General features: G+C 41.8%; 1 protein-coding gene and 1 gene segment (V, D, J or C); both read left to right on the top strand.

Annotated features, from left to right (window-relative positions):
• LOC141556155 (immunoglobulin lambda variable 9-49-like) overlaps positions 1–21,020 on the top strand; it is a 1,090,947-nt gene that overhangs the window by 769,018 nt on the left and 300,909 nt on the right.
• On the top strand, positions 18,949–20,829 carry LOC141556025 (uncharacterized). Its single transcript, XM_074289487.1, is given in 2 exon segments — positions 18,949–20,557; positions 20,560–20,829. Coding segments are annotated over 2 exon segments (1,422 nt in total). The 5' UTR covers positions 18,949–19,308; the 3' UTR covers positions 20,733–20,829.

The following is a 21,020-nucleotide window of genomic DNA, read 5'->3' as shown; positions in this document are numbered from 1 at the left end:
AAGGAATGGGACTCATATGTCATATGGTCTTCATGATAAAAGAAATCCTTTTAAATGACCCCTGGGGTGTAATATATTTGTTTTTTATGGGTTCCTGAGTCTTTTATATATATATATATATATATATATATAATTTTATAATATTATCCCTTGTATTCATTTTTCCAAATTACCCCCCCTCCCTCTATTTCCTCCCCCCGACGACAGGCAATACCATACATTTTACATGTGTTACAATATAGTCTAGGTACAATACATGTGTGTGAATATAATTTTCTTGTTGCACAATAAACATTAGAATCCGAAGGTACATGCAACCTGGGCAGACAGATATTAGTGCTAACAATTTACATTCCCCTCCCAGTGTTTCTTCTCTGGGTGTAGCTACCTCTGTCCATCATTGATCAACTGGAAGTGAGTTGGATCTTCTTTATGTTGAAGATTTCCACTTCCATCAGAATACATCCTCATACAGTATTGTTGTTGAAGTGTACAGTGATCTTCTGGTTCTGCTCATTTCACTCAGCATCAGTTGATTTAAGTCTCTCCAGGCCTCTCTATATTCCTCCTGCTGGTCATTTCTTACCGAGCAATAATATTCCATAACCTTCATATACCACAATTTACCCAACCATTCTCCAACTGATGGACATCCATTCATCTTCCAGTTTCTAGCTACAACAAAAAGAGCTGCCACAAACATTTTGGGTGCCTGAGTCTTTTGACAAAATGAGAAGTTATTTACTTCATCAAGAGAGGGAAGGAAGATTATAGAATCTCAGACTTGGAAAAGAGAAGAGATACTATCAGTTTCTTGTTAATTATTATTTAGCCTTCACTTGAAGATCTAGAGGAATGGAAACCTTCATATATTCCAAGGTAGCCTATTTTATTTACTCGTATAATGAGGAGATTTTTACATTACAAAGGATCTATTTTTTTCTCTCCGCAATTTCTATCCATAGATTCTAGTTTTCATCTCTTTGTTTTAAAACTTTTAAAAATCTTTCTTTTAATTCTAATTCCTTTTCAACATTCCATGTTTTTCTTGACTTGTTGGACCCGTAACACTATTTAAAATGATGTCAGGAATAACTCCCTGTTGATCTGAGTTCCTGTTGCTTTGGTGGTAATTATGGTGGTGGTGGTGATAAGTCATTTCAGAATATCTCAAGAGTCTAAATTAATTTCTCTTAGCACCTAGGAAGTGCATCTGCTATCCAGAATTAAGCAGCTCAAAAGTCAGCTAATTAGTTTTTCTAGGAACTGCCTGGGTAGTGGATGGTTCAGAGGATAAAGGAACCGTGCTGGAGTCAAGCCCTGAGTTCAAATGTGGCTTCAGACATCATGTACATGAGGTCCTCTAAAAAGGTTTCCTATTTTTAGTTTCTACTAGTAGCAACTCAGGCCTATTGGGTTCTTATGAATCTTCTTCAAGGTATTTTCTTAACTTATCTGTAGAGCAAAGATGTGAGATATAAAGAATCACAAAAGTCTGACCTGGTGTTGAAATATTCCTTCTATTTCCGTTGCTCTCTATGTACTACAGAACCATAGAGACACATTAGACCACTTAAGAATAGGTTAGCAAATGTTTTAACTATATTGTTTAAGATTATTTTTATTTCCTAAAATATTTAACCGTGAATTTGTCAATGTTTAACATTTTATTGTTTCCTATTTGCATGCTAAAATGAAAATTTATTTTTAAAGTTTTGTGTTCCAACTCCCATTTTCTATCTTTCTTTATGCTGCTCACTCCTTGACTTGATAAGCATTTAGATATTGTTTATATATGTGGAATCATGTAAAAATTTCGATTTTAGTCATTCTGTAAAAGAAAAGAAACAAAGAAAAAAAATGAAAATAGCATTCCTCAATTAGTAATCAGATGATATTAGATTTTTGGGGGTTTTTTTTTGTGTGATAATGGATACTCTTTCATCATTAGTCCTTGCAAAATGTCATTGATCATCCTGTTTCTAAGAAATGCTACATTCCGTGCAACAAGAAAATGGTATTTACACACATGTATTGTATCTAGGTTATATTGTAACACATGTAAAACGTATGGGATTACCTGTCATGGGGGGGGAGGGAGTGGAGGGAGGGAGGGGATAATTTGGAAAAGTGAATAAAAAAAAATGCTACATTCCTTCATTGTACAATATTGCTTTTCATGGTGTACAATGTTTCCCAGGTTCCATTCACTGCCCTTTGAATCAGTGTTTCTAAGTCTTCCCAAGTTTTTTGCTCTCATTTCATCCTGTCCCTCCTCAAAGGTGTCACTGGGTCATGGTTCGGCCATGGAAGGAGGACAAACTGACCCCGACCTGGGAAGGAGTGCTCCAGATCCTCTTGACATCAGATACAGTAATGCTATATGGGAAAGAGGATGGACTGAGCATACCAGAATTAAATTGATTTTGTCCTTGTGACATTTCTCCAGTAAATCCTCTTCTCTGCTCTGACGCTCGTCCTCCCTTCCTCCCTAGATTCCTGCAATCGCTTGCTGATGGGCCTTTCCCTCCTCCCATCCATCCTCCGTTCAGTCATTTCAGGGATTTCCCTAAAGCACTGCTCCAGTCCTGTCCAACACCTCTGTCTCTAAACACATGGCAGGGCCTCCCCTCTGCTCCTTCAAAGCCCTTCCTCTCTCCTCCTATTTCACTCCCCACAGGGACTCTTCCGTCCAGGGGCTCCAGCCTCCTGTCCCATGAAGAACCCATGTCATCTCTCCATCCCAAGCATTCTTTCTCCTGCTCCCCAAGCCTGGGAGGCTCCGCCTCCTCAACTCCGGCCACGGGCTTCAGCTTCCAGCGCAGCTTCCCGGGCCTCCATTGTCTCCGCAGAGCTGCGCGCAGAGGCGAGGCCTGTCAGAGGCGAGCAGCTCCAAGTCAGGGAACCTTTATTAAACGCCTGTTGTGTACCGGGGGAGGCGGAGAGAAGGGGAAGGGGCTCGGAGCTCCCCCTTACAGACCCCAAACAGCCGCGACCCCGGCGAAGGGAGGGAGAAGCCGGAGGCGCCGCCGGCGGTGACTTCTTCGGGCTGGCGGATCCCGCCCACAGAGACCGCAGCCGCCCGAGTGAAAGCCGTTGGCTCCTCGAGGAAAGCCGGGGGAAGTCGGGGCCGCCCCTGACAAGCAGAGCCGGGACCTTGCCCACAAACGCCGGGGTGACCGAAGCTAAGGTTTCCCAGCAGCCTGTGCGCCCGTGACCGCCGGACGACAATTCCGGAAAGCCGCGGGCTGAATTGTGGGGCTGAAGAAAACCTTTCCTAATCCCCGGACTGAGCGAGCCCTGCGGTTTGTGTCACTGCGCACGCGTGGCCCCGGCTCCCTCTGTTAGCTTCGGGCAGGAGGAGGGTCCCCTGGCTTGGGACCTGACAGTGCGCACGCGCGTGGGCACAGCTGAGCACCCCTACTTGAAGTTTGTCTGTGGCCATGATGTCTCGTACGTGCGCGTGTACACAGTGCGTGTGTACAAGCTCCTGAGTGTGCGCCAGTACTAGCGTTCGTGAGGTGCCTGTGAGTGTGTGTGAAGCCCCCCATCGCCCGCAGCCTCCCCTCCCCCCTCGGGTCCTGCCACCGCCCCTTTCAGGAGCGCCCCCTCCCCCACAGCGGCTGTGCCCCTGTCGCCTCCTCTCCTTGCCCTCTCTCCCCTCCCCCACGTGGCGTCCCGTCGTTGCTGCAGCTTTGGTCTCCTGTCTCGGGGTCCCCCGCCCCCAATTCTTCTCCGGTCACTCCTGCATCCTCTGTCCGGCTCGGAAGCCCTCTCCTGGCCGGGCCCAGCCCGTGGCTCCTCCTCCAAGAAGCGTTGGCCCAGCCCCTTGGAGGGTCATTGCTGGGGGTGGGGAAAGGGGGGGACCGCACACCTCGGGGTCCCGGCAGGGGGAAGGGCCAGAGGCCAAGGTGACCTCAGCCTCTCTCGGGGGCCGGGGCTGAGCCGGGCTGTGGGGCTTCCCATTGTCCCGGGGCTTCCCTGGCTGTGGCTGAGCCCTCCCCACAGGCTGCCGCCCTGCCGGTCCCGGGGGAGGTTTGGGCTGCAAGGAGCCCGAGGCCCCGGGGATGCGGTTCTTCCTGGGCCCGGAGTCTCCCTGGGTGAGGCCAGGAGGGGCCAGTGGCTGGCAGCCCTGGCAGTGCTTGAGACCCCCCCCCCCCTCCTCAAGGGACACTGGGGGGATGACTCAGTCTCAGGGCAGGGGTGAGACTTGCCTGGCTCCCTGGGAGCTGGTGGTTCTTGATGACTGGGAAAGAGAAGCATCTGTTCCCTCCAAACACTTGGGGTCTTCCAACTAGATTTGTCCCAGGTGGATGGTTCCAAGGGCTGGAGCCCGCCCTAAGCTGATGCCTACAGACCTTTCATCTGCTTGTGTTTGTGTTGATTGGAAGAGGGCCTCAGAGAGTGGGGGAACTCTGGGTAAGGTATAAGATCCTTTGGCTCAGAGAGAACCTGCTGACCATGTCTGATTATCTTCCCACCTCTCTTTGGTGTTCTCACCTCTCAGGAGAAGTCAATGAGGGAGTAACCACCTGTGTTCTGTTTACATGTCAACAGCAGGGTACTTATACTTAACAAATGTGTTAACACAATGTGCTGTGGGATGCACTGCTGCCCTAGTTACCACTTGCTCAGTGTGCTGTGCTGATGTAATCATGCTGAGGTATTTAAGGGCTGAGAAGACTGGAAAGAGACACTTCATCTTGGACTGTCCTGGTGGCTCTCCTGCCTCCCTCCCTCCTCCACTAAGACCAAGGCTGGTCTGGAGATCCTCCAGAGAGCTAGTCCGGACACTACACTTTGGCACCCAGCTTGGGCCTCTAGAAAGCCTAGTGTATTTATTTAACCCAATTTGGAGGCTCACTATATTTGGCCCCCAAGTAAGGCCCTGGACCTGAAGCCCTACACTCAGCAGCTCAACTGACAGGAGTGGCGAGTTCACTGGAGAAGCCCCGAGACCTGTGGAGACTCTGCTCATCCCCAGGCAGCAGATGGAGCCCAAGGACGGTGTGACTTCCGGCTTTCTCATGGCCCCAACTCAGGAACCCGTGACTTTCCAGGATGTGACTGTGGACTTCACCAGTGAGGGGTGGAGGCTTCTGGAGCCTGCCCAGAGGGCCCAGCACAGGAATGTGATAATGGAGAACTACCAGAACCTGCTCTCTGTGGGGATTCCTGTTTCCAGACTGGATCTGATCTGTGTGTTGAAGGAGCAAGAAGGAACATCAAGTCCCAAGAGCAGAGATTCCAGTGGGTCTCATCAAGATTTCCTTACTGAACATCAGAGAACTCACATTGGAGAGAAACCTTTTGTGTGCAAGCAATGTGGGAAAGGTTTTAATTGGAAGCACAGTCTCACTTATCATCAGAGAGTTCATACTGCAGAGAGACCCTTTGAATGTAATGAATGTGGAAAAGTCTTCACCCAGAGAAAGTGCCTTATTGCACATCAGAGAACTCACACTGGAGAGAAACCATTTGTGTGCAAGCAATGCGGGAAAAGTTTTAATTGGAGGAACAGTCTCAATATTCATCAGAGAGTTCATACTGCAGAGAGCACCTTTGAATGTAACGAATGTGGAAAAGTCTTCACCCAGAGAAAGTGCCTTATTGTACATCAGAGAACTCACACTGGAGAGAAACCATTTGTATGTAAGGAATGTGGGAAAGGTTTTACTATGAGACACCATCTCACTACTCATCAAAGAGTTCATACTGGAGAGAAACCCTTTCTATGTAAGGAATGTGGAAAAGGTTTTAGTCAGAGCAGCTATCTCACTATTCACCGCAGAGTTCATACTGGAGAGAAACCCTTTGTATGTAGTGAATGTGGAAAAACCTTTAGCCACAAAAAAAGCCTTACTGTACATCAGAGGATTCACACTGGAGAGAAACCCTTTGTATGTAATGAATGTGGAAAAGCCTTCAGCCATAAAGGAAACCTTATTGTACATCAGAGAATTCACACTGGAGAGAAACCCTTTGTATGTAGTGAATGTGGAAAAATCTTTAGCCACAAAAAAAGCCTTACTGCACATCAGAGGATTCACACTGGAGAGAAACTCTTTGTATGTAATGAATGTGGAAAAGCCTTCAATAAGAGAGGACACCTTATTGTACATCAGAGAACTCACACTGGAGAGAAACCCTTTGTATGTAATGAATGTGGAAAAGCCTTCAGTGAGAGAAGATGTCTTATTGTACATCAGAGAACTCACACTGGAGAGAAACCATGTATGTAAGGAATGTGGGAAAAGTCTTACAAAGAGACACCATCTCACTTATCATCAGGGAATTCATACTAGAGAGAAATCCTTTGCACATAATGAGTGTAATTAGTTAGAGGTCTAGCCTTATTACCCATCACAAAATTCATACTAAAGAGAAACAACATTTGTTGAAATAGAGAGATTTAAGACCGGAACCAACCATCACTGTTAACAGTAATTTTTATGATTTTGGCAGCTCATTAGGAGAAACAGCTATCTTTGTAAAATAATTCATTGTGGTTCTTTTGGTTAACATGTCACCTGCACTTCTCAACCTGGGCTTTTTTGTTCCCCTCCAAATCCCACACATGGAAAAACTGACATTGTATATATTGTTTCACACTGAGTCCACCATACTTGTAAAGAAGAGGGGATGGAGTACCATGGTCTTCCTTCAGAATTTGATTTGGTTTTTATAACTTCTTTAGCCTAATTTCTAATGCATTGATGTATTTCAAAATTGTAATTGATATATTAAATGTATTGATGTATTTATTGTAGTAATGTACTGATATATTTAATAAATGATATTCTATTTATTATTTTTTACATTTTATTAGTATATGGCTTTTGAGCAATAATTTATACTATTGATACCTGCTTTATCTGCCAGAAATTTTGGAATATTGACACACTTTTTCCATAGTCTTTAAAAGTGTTCCTGTTTCTACAGTCTGTCCCTTGACTGACATATTTAACATTTCACTATTTCATTTTCCATTTAAAATAAACTTTTGCAGTGCTGTCTGAATTGATCATTATTTAATTTATGTTGTCATCTGTGAAGTAAGTGATTAGCATTTCTGATATATATATATATGTCTGTGTGTATATATATATCTATCTATGTATATAGATAGATAGATAGATAGATATATACACACACACATATATATTAATTTCCTTTAAAAAAAAGGAAATTCCTTGGACAACAAAGAGATCAAATAAGTCAATTCTTGAATAAATACATTAAATCCCTCATTGCAAGGACAAAACCTGAAATTGAATCTCATATATTTTGGCCAATGAAAAGAAAGAACTCATTAAAAAAAAGAAAAGAAAAAGAAAAGAACTGATAATGGGAGAGTTTGAAGGGAAAAGGAGAATAGGAAAGAAATCATCAATCAAACAAATTGTGACATTATTCCAATTCATTCATATGCCATAGCATTGCTTCTTGACATAATTCATTCCACTTTGATATTTGCTTTTATTATTAGGAAATTTTACATTAAGAGGAATCAAACTCTTCCTCTCAGCAATTTTCATGCATAGGTTATGGTTCTTAGCTCTATGGATAAATAAAACAATTGTAATTTCCCTTCCACATGCTGCTTCTTCAAATAACTCAAGAGAGCCACCTCTCCTCTTCTTTTCTTCAGGCTGCTGGACAGATTCTGAGATATTCACGTCCTTCCTAAATTGTAGCACCACTATCAGTAGGAGAATGCCTGGACAAATTATGATACATGAGTCTGATAAAATAATGTTGTGCTATGAAAGATGATGAATGAAAAAGTTTCTGAGGAACCTGGAAAGATTTGTATGAACTGATGCAGAGGGATGTAAGCAGAACCAATCCAGGTTGTGGTCCCTTTAAGAAACTAGTCCTTTCAGATTAATTTATTCCTTTCTGATTCCCAACCCCTCCTAGCTATTGCACTATCAATTCATGAAGCTAGGACATTTGATCCACAAATCCTGCTCAAAGGTACCCCTTTGAATTCCAATAGGAGATCCAGGCTATTCCAGCCCCCATGGGATCTGAGCCAACTTGGCCTGTCTCAGCCCCCATTCTAATCATCTTCTCAGGTTTCTCAATCTATACCAAGCAAATTCTAGCCCTCTATGAAACCCAGCCAGGAACCAACTTGGGACTCCACTCACGAGCCCCTTTAGCTAAATCTCTCAGTACAAAAGAGCCAAGCTAGTGTCCTCTCTTTGCAGAGGTTCTACACATTCCAGCATCATGTGTGGCACCAATGACTCTCTGCCCACTGGAATCTTGTTCCTCATGCCTTCTGATCTCTACATTCACCTCTTACTAACTAGACCATAATCTTACCTTCAAACGCCATAATAAACTTATTTTATCAGTTTAAGTTTTCGGGTCCATAAATTCCTTCATAGGGGACTCTTGAGCCACTATTAGATTTCATTAAATTCTTTATCCTAGCGCCAAATCCAAAGGGGTTGCAGGAGAGCTCTATTTGACACCCTGTACTCCAACCCTGCCACCAGACCTCAAGTAAACTCTAAATTCATTTAGGTACCCCAAATCTAGATCTCTTCAGAACAAGGACAACAATTTATGCAACAGCAATATAGTATAAAATCTTTGCCATCATATTGTACATACAATGTTACAGAAATCCTTATTTTACCCCAATAATAAAATTAAAACTTTTTTTTCAAAAATTTAAAAGAAAGAAAGTTTTGGCAGCAGTGATCATTTCACTGATCAACTATGATTAAATAAGACTAATGATGAAACCTAGTACTGCTCTTTATACACAAAGAACTGACAGATTCAGAGTTTTAACTGAAACATTTTTTGTTGTCCATAGGTAATACTTGAGTTTATGTTGCTTGACTCTCAATGTTTACAAAAGGGATCATTTTTTCTTCTTAATGGGAATGAAATCATATTTTTATGGAAAAGTAATTAATTAAATAAAAACAAAATAAAGCACGCAGAAATTTGATCTGAATACAGTATACAAATTCATCATAATCCTAATTCTGGATTTAGTGTTCGCATTAATGGACCTTAAGATCATATTAGCTATTTGGAGCTTCTTTCTTATATTGTTGATTCATATTGAACTTGTGATCCACTAAAATAGATTTTTTTTCGACAATTTTCAAGCCATACCTCTCCCACCTAATAATTATATTATAATTTTGACATCATTTTATTCCTATTACATTTCATGTTGTAAGATCTTGCCCATTGTTGTAACCCACAAAGTTCTTTAGGCTTTTGATTCTGCCTTCCAATATGTTGTCCATGCTTTCCAATAAATTATCAGCAAAATTTGGGATGCATCAGCTAATTGCTGCTTTTTGACTTAAAAAAATCAAATGATGGACAAAGTGAGAGGGGGAAGACAGAGAAAAAAAGAGAGAAAGGGAAAGAGAATGGAATGGGAAGAAAGGACAAATATATAGATACATATTTTCTTTGTTGCCTGGCACATGGAAGACACTTAATAAATACTCCATGATCTACAGATAAGATTGGATTTCAATCAGAACCCTGGTTTTGTTCAGTGTAATCTATCCCCAGCTCTTAAATTCAAGGGAGCCACAAACTTCTGGGACATGATAATAAGGGTCCAACAAGATCGGTCCCAATTCACTAGGAACATTCAGACCTAGATCTACTTGCATGCTAAAGGGCATCATACTCATCCACTAATCAAGAAAAGCCTCACACCTCTCATTAGCTTTTCAATACTCAGTTCTCCCACCAGCAAATTCTTTCAAAATTGCAAACTTTAACCTCAGCCACCAGCCATGAGCCTTTCCCAGCTCAATTCTGGGTTGCTACATAAGGCCATTGATCAAACCTGTTCCTCTCTACTTGAAAGATGAAAGATGCTAATTGTGCCCTAAAGAATTCAAGAGGGCCAATTTTTTCTCTGTTTTCTACACCTTTGCACTACATGCCCAGAATGATATCTTCACTAAATACTGCACAGACAAATATGCATACAAATTGATGCACAAAGGAAACAATAGTTATAAACCTTCAATCATTTTCCTGGAAGGAATGGGACTCATATGTCCTATAGTCTTCATGATAAAAGAAATAATTTTAAATGACCCCCGGGGTGTAATATATTTGTTTTTAATGGATGCATGAGTCTTTTGACAAAATGAGAAGTCATTTACTTCATCAAGAGAGGGAAGGAAGATTTTACAATGTCAGAGTTGGAAAAGAGCATAGGTATTATCACTTCCTTGATAAATTATTATTTAACCTTCACTTGAAGATCTAGAAGAACAGAAAGCTTCATATATTCCAAGGTAGCCTATTTTACTTACTCAAATGATGGGGAGATTTTTACATTACAAAGAATCTACTTTTTTTCTCTCTGCAATTTCTATCCATAGATTCTAGTTTTTCTCTCTTTGTTTTAAAACTTTTAAAAAACTTTCTTTTAAATCTAATTCCTTTTCAACATTCCATGTTTTTCTTGACTTGTTGGACACATAACACTATTCAAAGTGATGTCAGGAATAACTCCCTGTTGATTTGAGTTCCTGTTGCTGTGGTGGTAATTGTGGTGATGGTTGTGATGGAGATGGTGATAAGTCATTTCAGAATATCTCAAGAGTCTAAATTAATTTCCCTTAGCACCTGGGAAGTGCATCTGCTATCCAGAATTAAGCATCTCAAAAACAGTCCTTACACAATTCACATTGTCAGATTATGAGTTTTTCTAGGAACTAGCTGGGTTGCTGCTGGTTCAGAGGATAAGGGATCAGCTCTGGAGTCAAGACCTGAGTTCAAATGTGGGTTCAGACATCATGTAGATTGGGTCCTCTAAAAGGTTTTCTTATTTTTAATTTCTAGTAGTAGCAACTCAGGCCTATTGGGTTCTTATGAACTTCCTCCTTCAAGGTATTCTTTTCTTAACTTTTCAGTAGAGCAAAGTTATGTGAGGTATAAAGAATCACAAAACTCTGATCTGGTGTTAAAATATTCCTTCTATTTCCTTTGTACTACAGAACCATAGAGACACATCAGACCACTTATGAATAGGTTAGCAGGTGTTTTAACTATATTGTTTAAGATTATTTTTATTTCCTAAAATATTTAACAGTGAATCCGTCAACATTTAACATTTTATTGTTTCCATTTGCATGCTAAAATTACAAATCCTTTTTAAAGTTTTGTGTTCCAGCTCCTATTTTCCATCTTTCTTTATGCTGCTCACTCCTTGACTTTATAAGCATTTAGATATTATTTATACATGTGGAATCATGTAAAAATTTCCATTTTAGTTATTCTGTAAAAGAAAAGAAAGAAACAAAGAAAGAAAATAAAAATAGCATTCCTCAATTAGTAGTCAGATAATATTAGGTGGTTTTTGTGTGTGTGTGTGTGTGTCATAATGGATACTTTTTCATCATTAGTCCTTGCAAAATGTCATGGATCATAGTGTTGCTGAAAATTGCTACATTCCCTTATTGTACAATATTGCTCTTCATGATGTACAATGTTTCCCAGGTTCCATTCACTTCCCTTTGAATCATTGTATCTAAGTCTTCCTGAGTGTTTTGCACTCTTGTTTCATTCTGTCCCTCCTCAAAAGTGTCACTGGGTCATGGTTCCGACGTGGAAGGAGGACAAACCTACCCCGACCTGGGAAGGACTGTTCCAGATCCTCTTGACATCACATATAGCAGTGCTATAGAGGAAAGAGGATGGACTGAGCATACCAGAATTAAAGGCCCAAAGGACACTCCAAGGGTGTGAACTTACAAACTGAATCCAGAGAAGAAGCTGAGACAAACATTGAAAAGGAACTCTGCACATAAAATCTTGTTAGCGATATTTATCTGAGATACCTTATTGGGGCATTGCCTAAATCAAACAGGTGCAGGGCCATGGATAGGAGAGAGTAAGTGTGAATGGACTTTTACATGTCAACCAGAGAGAGAAGATATTATAGACTGTGGTGATCATTGATGGAGCAAGTTAAATACTGTTTGTAATGATGGATCAGTGCTTAATTGTGTCCACCAGCATTCATTAGGGGGTAATGAGGACAACCTGGTCATGATAATGAATGGGGAGATGCCTGGCTCCCAGCACAAATTATCAAGGAATTTGGGCCCAAGATGGTGGTTGGGGATATTGGACACACACACACACACACACACACACACACACACACACACACACACACATATATATATATATATGCATATATATTACATATAATATTAATGTATTATATTAATATATATTATAATATATTAATGTCAATATAATATGTTAATATATTATAATATTATTTTATATTAATATATATTATATTAATTCAACAGCAAGCAGCCTTAGAGGCAACCACTAACCAAACTGCTAGACCTTTTGTAATGTTCTTGAATTGTGAGGGTCCAGTCGGCTACTCAATTTTAATCCTTCTCTGGGAGGAGATCTATAAAATCTTTTCCTTCTGTGCGCAGGTTTCTTGGGAGCTCTGAATCTCCTCCAGCTCTTGTCCTTTCAGCCCAGAGTCAATTCTCTCACACCCAATGCTGCCCTTCTTTTATCCTCCCAGAGAATAGAAATGTGAGAACTCAATGGGGCGTGGGGAAATACTTCCACCAATGAACTTCCTACTCTTAGAATTCCTAAGGTGTAAACTCCCTTTAAAGGCCCGAACCAAAGTCAAGTCAACCTGAGTTCTCACCTTGTCATTGTCCAGACAACCTGAGTTCTCACCTTGTCACTGTCCAGACAACCTGAGTTCTCACCTGGTAATCCTAACAGCCCTTGATCTATTAGTCAATCAAGTCACTCAAACAAGAAAAGTGGTTTTATAACATAGATTAGTTTTAGATTATCTGTTAGCAGAGGAAGGAGGGGTCCATGGGAAACAAAACCGTCCACTTGTTGTATGCAAATTGATGACAACCGACAAATAGTAAAATAAATTACTGAGGGCATTTGCAAGATAGTTCATGTGGCTGTACAAGTTTAGAAATCTCCCTTCACAAATAGCTGGTGGTCTTAGTCTGATGGTAGCTGGTGGAAACAGCTGTCATGGTATAGACATTGCAATCAGTGGTATTATTCTGTTCCCACTATGTTTACCCTGTATAATGTTACATTGGTAACAAAAATAATTCAAAGACCACTATCCAGCACCTTACATACAGTGCAAGAATGTTTGTGTCAGCCCTCTTTATAGTGGCCAGAAATAGGAAACTGAGTGGATGCCCATCAATTGGAGAATGGCTGAATAAAATGTGGTATAAGAATATTATGGAATATTATTGTTCCATAAGAAATGACCAACAGGATGATTACAGAAAGGCCTGGAGAGACTGACATGAACTGATGCTGAGTGGAATGAGGAGGACCAGGAGATCATTATATACTTCAACAACAATACTATATGATGCCCAATTCTGATGGACGAGGCCATCATCAACAATGACATGAACTAAATCAGTTCCAATAGAGCAGTAATGAATTGAACCAGCCACACCCAGCGAAAGAACTCTGGGAGATGACCACATAGAATTCCCAATCCCTTTATTTTTGTCCGCCTGCATTTTTTATTTCCTTCACAGGCTACTTGTACATTGTTTCCAAGTCCGATTCTTTCTGTACAGCAAAATAACTGTTTGGACATGTATACATATATTGTATTTAACTTATACTTTTACACATGTAACATGAATTGGTCAACCTGCCATCTGGGGTAAGGGGGGGGGAAGGAGTGGAAAAGTTGGAATAAAAGGTTTTGAAATTGCTAATGCTGAAAAATTACCTATGCATATGTCTTGTAAATAAAAAAATAAAATTAGAAAAAAAAATCTTACATACAGGACTTGCCATTAAAATAATGTTTTTACAGAAAGAGGAATGGGAGGCTGTAAGGGCCCTTTAAATGGGCGGACACAGTGCATCGGGAGATTGAGGCCCAGAAGTATTAGGACTGCCCTTGGGCGGGATCCTGGCCATATTGAGATAGTTTCGTAATGGGTGACTCTCTCGCTGATTGGCTGTGTGTGTGACCTCACAGGCCCTATGTAAGCCCACTGCAGGCAGCAACTGCCCTCTCTTTAACCTCCTGCTGTTCACCCTGGCTCCTAGCCTGGGTGGCCAAGCCAAGATGGGTACCCGAAAGAGGTAAGGATTTTGGTAGTGAACACATGGGTCTTCTGACCAGGTGTTCACCAGGGAACCAACAAGTCAGGGCATCAGTTAGGGCATTATGTGAGTAGGTATAATAAAGGCTTTTAAGATTACATGTGGTTGTTCTTGAGCGCGCTACCGGTTATTAAGCTATAGATTCAAGAGATTGTGGCCAGAGACCTTAGAAGGTCTCAGAGGAGGCGAGCCGGGTAGAGCTCACACTGCAAAGGACAGTGGTCAAAGGTGCTCTGGTGGGTCTAGGACAGACTAGTAATTGTAACTGCCAGGAGAGCACGTTACAAATGGCGCTCAACGTGGACGCATCAGGAATTATCAGGTTTTAAAAATATTTAATATTCAGAATTAAGATTCTGAAAGATCAGGTAGAAATGCCACTTAAGAGGGAAGACAGAGAAGCAATATGGACCCAGGTAAATCTGGGATCAGACTCAAGGACACAGCTGAACATAATGCTTATATCAAGAGGTTAAAGAGCCAGATGGAAGATCTTTTAACAAAGATCACCACTGAAGAACAGCAGGAAGCTTGTAATCAAGCTCCACAAAGGCTATCCCCACACCCAGTAAATATAGCTCGGAGAGGAAGCAACCTAGAGCTAACGCGTATGTATGACAGTATAGAGTACGAAATGCCACAGCAAGAGTTGCTGGAATTGCAGGTTAAACTACAGATTGAGCTAGAGAAAGAAGAAAAAGCTAGGTTAATACAGATAGAACAGGAAGAGTTCAAACCAGTGGCTGAAACTAAGGAAGGAAATAAACGAACCACATGGACTAAAGTTGTAGAAATTCTTCTTAGCATTTTTGTTGGTTTACCTTGTGCATTGTTGTTTTAAGGAATTTATTGATTACTATTCCATTGAGAAGTTTAGTTCTTTTTATGTACAAAGCTCAGGTTTGATTTTAAATCAGCCTTTGGGGAATTTTCCAATTCTTCTTCCCTCTGCCTCACCTTCTTGGGCCAAGGGAGAAGGGGGAGGAGGAAAAGGAAGGACTATAATATCATCAGCACTGCCCATTAATCCATTCAAAACTCCTGTGTCTTCAATTCAAAGGACTGGAGTAGGCTTTATGCCCCAAGGCAAAAAGGAATTGTGGGGTATTGAGTATAATCAGAAAAGTTTTAAAAATACAGTTGAGTTAATTTCTAAGAAACCTTACAGGGACAAGACCTTGCAGTTAGAGAGAGTGGAGTTTTATACTTGTAAAACTGCTAGGATCGTCTTTGGAGAGTTGAAACTCCTCTTTTCTTACCTCGTGGATTTTCCACTTCCACAGGTGAGCTTGATTTCCCAACCCCCTACGGGTACTTATAAAACAGTGTTTATGTCTAGAATGGGTTGGAAAATTGTTGTTTTAATCACTAGAATAAATAGACAGTGTGTGATCTTTGACCCAGGAGGAAAAGTAATATCAGATTTATTGATTCACACTCCTGGAGTACAATTCGATATCAGAAATTCAAACTTTGATTTTTAGGTAAAAGAATTCAGGGATATAGCCGAGTGTTCTAGTAAAGTCATTACTGCACAGACTATCCCCAAGATCTTCTCTTCTAAACAAGAGAAGGGAATTTTGGTATATATGATTGCTTACAATTTTTAAATTTTGATTTTACATTTTTAAACACTTTTGATTTTACATCTTCAAAGTATTTTGATTTTACATTTTAAAGTTATTTTGGTTTTACATTTTTAATCTATTTCGGTTTTACACTTTTAAATTATTTTGGTTTTACATTTTTAAATTCTTTGCCTTTTACCTTAGCAATGCACTTTGGGCATACACAGAAAGTGCAGCTAAGTGACAGACTGACTAACTTTTGTCTGACTTTTGTTAATCTTTTTGACAACAACTTTGTTTCCACTGTGATGTGGAAAGGCCTGGATGGCATTTGGAAAGGCCCAAGTTGGGCCCCAAGTACATTCCTTCCTAGGTGCAGATCCAGCAGTAGAGTTCATCCCCACAAGAGACATTTGTAACCTGGGGATCCAAGAGAAGGACCAGACAACAGTCCAGAGAGACCAGCCAGATGTCCGCAGCCCTTCAGACGCTGATGGCAGGGATGCCCCTCCTGACCGGGACCAGAGACACCAGACACAGTTCCAGTGTTGCAGCTGAAATGGACTGTTTTGGGTGATACGCAATATAAAGACTGTAAATGGACAATGGGCCTGCTTGCTTCTCCCGTGGCCACTTGCCATATGGTGGCCTGGGAAGAGGCTTTGCCCTATGCTTTCTATTGAAGGACTATGCTTTTAAATTAGTGGGTGAAAAACCAACACACCCACCTGCCATCGTTATTGAGACAATGTTACTGGACATGACTTTGCTTATGTGCACCTGGGAAACTAGAATTGTTCTAGAATTGTGAAAAGTGCAATAGAGAATTGTGATAAGCTAGAATTGTTCTAGGATTGTGAAAAGTGCAATAGAGAATTGTGATAAGCTAGAATTGTTCTAGAATTGTGAAAAAGTGCAATTGAGAATTGTGATAAACTAGAATTGTTCTAGGATTGTGACAAGTGCAATTGAGAATTGTGATAAGCTAGAATTGTTCTAGGAGTGTGAAAAGTGCAACAGAAAATTGTAAGAAACTAGAATTGGTCTAGAACTGTGATAAATGTAACTAGAATTGTGACAACCTACCTACTGATATTTGTTAACTAGAATTGTGATGTTTTACCTTGTTGACTTCCCACCTCAGTGTTGACATCCTACCTCATTGGCATCCAATCTCTTTGGCCTATTATCTCGAGTATGACTTTGATGAATGGGTTGAACATTTGGGCCACTGTTGAGCCTGGTTCTCATTGTCATACTTCTGTTTACTGATCTGCTGCTTTGTACCTCCTTGGGCATAACACTGTCATCTCATGGATCAAGTGAACTATAGCTGGTGCTAAAAGTTTAGCTTGTTGAGATGTGCGGTTCCCGCAAAACAAGAGAAAGGGAATTGTAAGGGCCCTTTAAATGGGCGGACACAGTGCATCGGGAGATTGAGGCCCAGAAGTATTAGGACTGCCCTTGGGCGGGATCCTGGCCATATTGAGATAGTTTCGTAATGGGTGACTCTCTCGCTGATTGGCTGTGTGTGTGACCTCACAGGCCCTATGTAAGCCCACTGCAGGCAGCAACCGCCCTCTCTTTAACCTCCTGCTGTTCACCCTGGCTCCTAGCCTGGGTGGCCAAGCCAAGATGGGTAGCCGAAAGAGGTAAGGATTTTGGTAGTGAACACATGGGTCTTCTGACCAGGTGTTCACCAGGGAACCAACAAGTCAGGGCATCAGTTAGGGCATTATGTGAGTAGGTGTAATAAAGGCTTTTAAGATTACATGTGGTTGTTCTTGAGCGCGCTACCGGTTATTAAGCTATAGATTAAAGAGATTGTGGCCAGAGACCTTGGAAGGCCTCAGAGGAGGCGAGCCGGGTAGAGCTCACACTGCAAAGGACAGTGGTCAAAGGTGCTCTGGTGGGTCTAGGACAGACTAGTAATTGTAACTGCCAGGAGAGCACGTTACAGGAGGCAGTAGCAGGGGATGATCCAGAAGAGGAGAATAACAAGCCATGTGTAGAGATGTTAATTGAATTTCACCACAATGTAAGTTCTTCAAGAGGAAATATATATATATATATATATATATGTAAGAGGAGGGATTATGTAGAAAAGTGAAGAATTTATAGATTAAGTACATATTGATCAGAGAGTGTTAGCTAAAGTAGATCAAGCCTATAGGGCCCAGTCACAGGATTTTAGATAAGCCTGGACTACATTCCATTGTCCAAAGAAGGGACTAAAATCAAAGAAGCTAGATGTCACCTTGTCTATTACATTCCACTGACCAAGTAGGAGAATACAGACTTATGTGACCAATCACAACATATAGACTGTGGGATTTTGGAGGTTCTTTGTCTGAAATGTATAAAAGTTGTGAACATTTTATTGGGAGTGGCCCACTCCTGCTGTGAATTTGGCTCACAGACAGGCTTGGAGAAAAGGGGGGGACCACACACCTCGGGGTCCCAGCAGAGGGAAGGGCCAGAGGCCAAGGTGACATCAACTTCTCTCAGGGGACAGTGCTGAGCCAGGTTGTGGGTCTTCCCATTGTCCCGGGACTTCACTGGCTGTGGCTGAGCCCTCCCCACAGGCTGCCGTCCTGCTGGTCACTGGGGAGGTTTGGGCTACAAGGAGCCAGAGGTCCTGGGGATGCTGTTCTTCCTGGGCTCGGAGTCTGCCAGTGTGAGGTCGGGTAGTTGGCAGTGGCTGGCAGTGCTTTGAGACCTCCATCCTTCAAGGAATACCAGGGGGATGACTTGTGGCCCAGGCTCAGGGCAGAGGTTTGACTTGCCATGCTCCCTGGGAGCTTGTGGTTCTTGATTATTGTGAAAGAGAAGGATCTGTTCCCTCAAAACACTTGAGGTCTTCCAACTAGATTTATTCCAGGTGGAGGGTTCCAAGTGCAGGAGCCGGCCCTAAGCTGATGCCTACAGACATTTTCATCTACTTATAATTATGTTGATTGGCAGAGGGCCACAGAGAGTGGGAGAACTCTGGGTAATATATAAGAGCCTTCAGGCCAGAGGGAACCTGATTACATCGTCTGGTTATTTCCCAGCTCCCTTTGGTGTTCTCACCTTTCCTGAGAAGTCAAGGAGGGCCTGACCACCAGTGTTCTGTTTACATGTCAACAGCAGGGTACTTATACTTAACAAATGTGTTAAGTCAGTGTGCTGAGGGATGCACTGCTGCCCTAGTTACCACTTGCTCAGTGTGCTGTGCTGATGTAATCATAGTGAGCTTTTTAAGGGATGAGAAGACTGGAAAGAGACACTTCATCTTTGACCATCCTAATGGCTCTCCTGCCTCCTTCACTCCTCCACTAAGACCAAGGCTGGTCCTGAGATCCTCCAGAGACCTAGTCTGGACAATATCTTTTGGCAATCAGTGTGTGCCTCTAGAAAGAATAGTGTATTTTCTCACCTCCATTTGGAGGTTCAAGAAAGTATACTATATTTGGTGCCCAAGTGAGGGCCTGGATGTGAAGCCCTACACTCAGCAGATCAAGTGACAGGATTGGTGAGTTCAGTGGAGAACTCCCTCCGACCTGTGAAGACTCTGCTCATCCCCAGGCAGCAGATGGAGCCCAAGGAGGCTGTGACTTCTGGCTTTCTCATGGCCCCCATTCAGGAACCGGTGACGTTCTGGGATGTGGCTGTGGACTTCACCAGCGAGGAGTGGAGGCTTCTGGATCCTGCCCAGAGAGCCCTGCACAAGTATGTGATGCTGGAAAACTACCAGAACTTGATCTCTGTGGGGATTCCTGTTTCCACACTGGATCTGATCTCTGTGTTGGAGAAGCAACAAAGAGCCTGGAGTCCCAAGAGCAGAAACTCCAGTGGGTGTCATCAAGATTTCCTTACTGCACATCAGAGAACTCACACTGGAGAGGAACCATTTGTATGTAAAGAATGTGGGAAAGGTTTTAGTCAGAAGTACAATCTCAATATTCATCAGAGAGTTCATACTAGAGAGAAACCCTTCCTATGTAAGGAATGTGGAAAAGCCTTCAGCCAAATAGGAAGCCTTAATGTACATCACAGAACTCACACTGGAGAGAAACCCTTTGTATGTAATGAATGTGGAAAAGCCTTCAGCCGTCGAGGAAGCCTTATTGTGCATCAGAGGATTCACACTGGAGAGAAATGCTTTGTATGTAATGAATGTGGAAAAGCCTTCAGTGAGAGAGGATATCTTATTGTACATCAGAGAACTCACACTGGAGAGAAACCCTTTGAATGTAATGAATGTGGAAAAGCCTTCAGCCGTCGAGGGTGCCTTACAGTACATCAGAGAATTCACACTGGAGAGAAACCCTTTGAATGTAAAGAATGTGGAAAAGCCTTCAGCCATCGAGGAAGCCTTAATGTACATCAGAGAACTCACACTGGAGAGAAACCCTTTGTATGTAATGAATGTGGAAAAGCCTTCAGTGAGAGAGGATATCTTATTGTACATCAGAGAACTCACACTGGAGAGAAACCCTTTGAATGTAATGAATGTGGAAAAGCCTTCAGCCGTCGATGGTGCCTTACAGTACATCAGAGAATTCACACTGGAGAGAAACCCTTTGAATGTAAAGAATGTGGTAAAGCCTTCAGTGAGAGAGGAAAGCTTACTGTACATCAGAGAACTCACACTGGAGAGAAACCATTTGTATGTAACGAATGTGGGAAAGGTTTAAGTCAGAAGCACAGCCTCACTTATCATCAGAGAGTTCATACTTGAGAGAAACCCTTTGTATGTAAGCCATGTGAAAAAGGCTTCAACCAGAGAGGATACCTCATGTGTCATCAAAGATTTCATACTGGACAGAGATCCTTTGAATGTAAGAATGTGGAAAAGTCTTCAGACATCGAGGATGCCTTACTATTCATCAGAGAACTCATAATGGAGAGAAACCTTTTGTATGTAAAGAGTGTGGGAAAGGCTTTAGTATGAGGTCTGTCCTTATTACTCATCAGAAAAGTCATATTAAAGAGAAACAGAATATGATGAAATAGAGAGATTTCAGACAGGAACCACCCCTTCACTGTTACCAGAGAATTCATAAGATTCTGGCAACTCAGTAGGAGAAAAATCTATTCTTCTTAAAATAATTCATTGTGGCTCTTTTTTGTTAACATGCCACCTGCACTTCTCAACTAGGTCTTTTTCATCCCCTCCTAATCCAACACATGAAAAAACTGTATGTATTTTTTCACACTTAGTCCTCCATACTTGTAATGAAGAGGGGATGGAGTACCATGGCCTTCCTCAGAATATAATTTGGTTTTTATAACTTCTTTAGT

Source organism: Sminthopsis crassicaudata, chromosome 1 (assembly GCF_048593235.1).
Source record: "Sminthopsis crassicaudata isolate SCR6 chromosome 1, ASM4859323v1, whole genome shotgun sequence".
Taxonomy (NCBI): Eukaryota; Metazoa; Chordata; class Mammalia; order Dasyuromorphia; family Dasyuridae; genus Sminthopsis; species Sminthopsis crassicaudata.
Note: the sequence above shows the minus strand (reverse complement) of the source record. Positions and strands in the feature narration are given on the sequence as shown.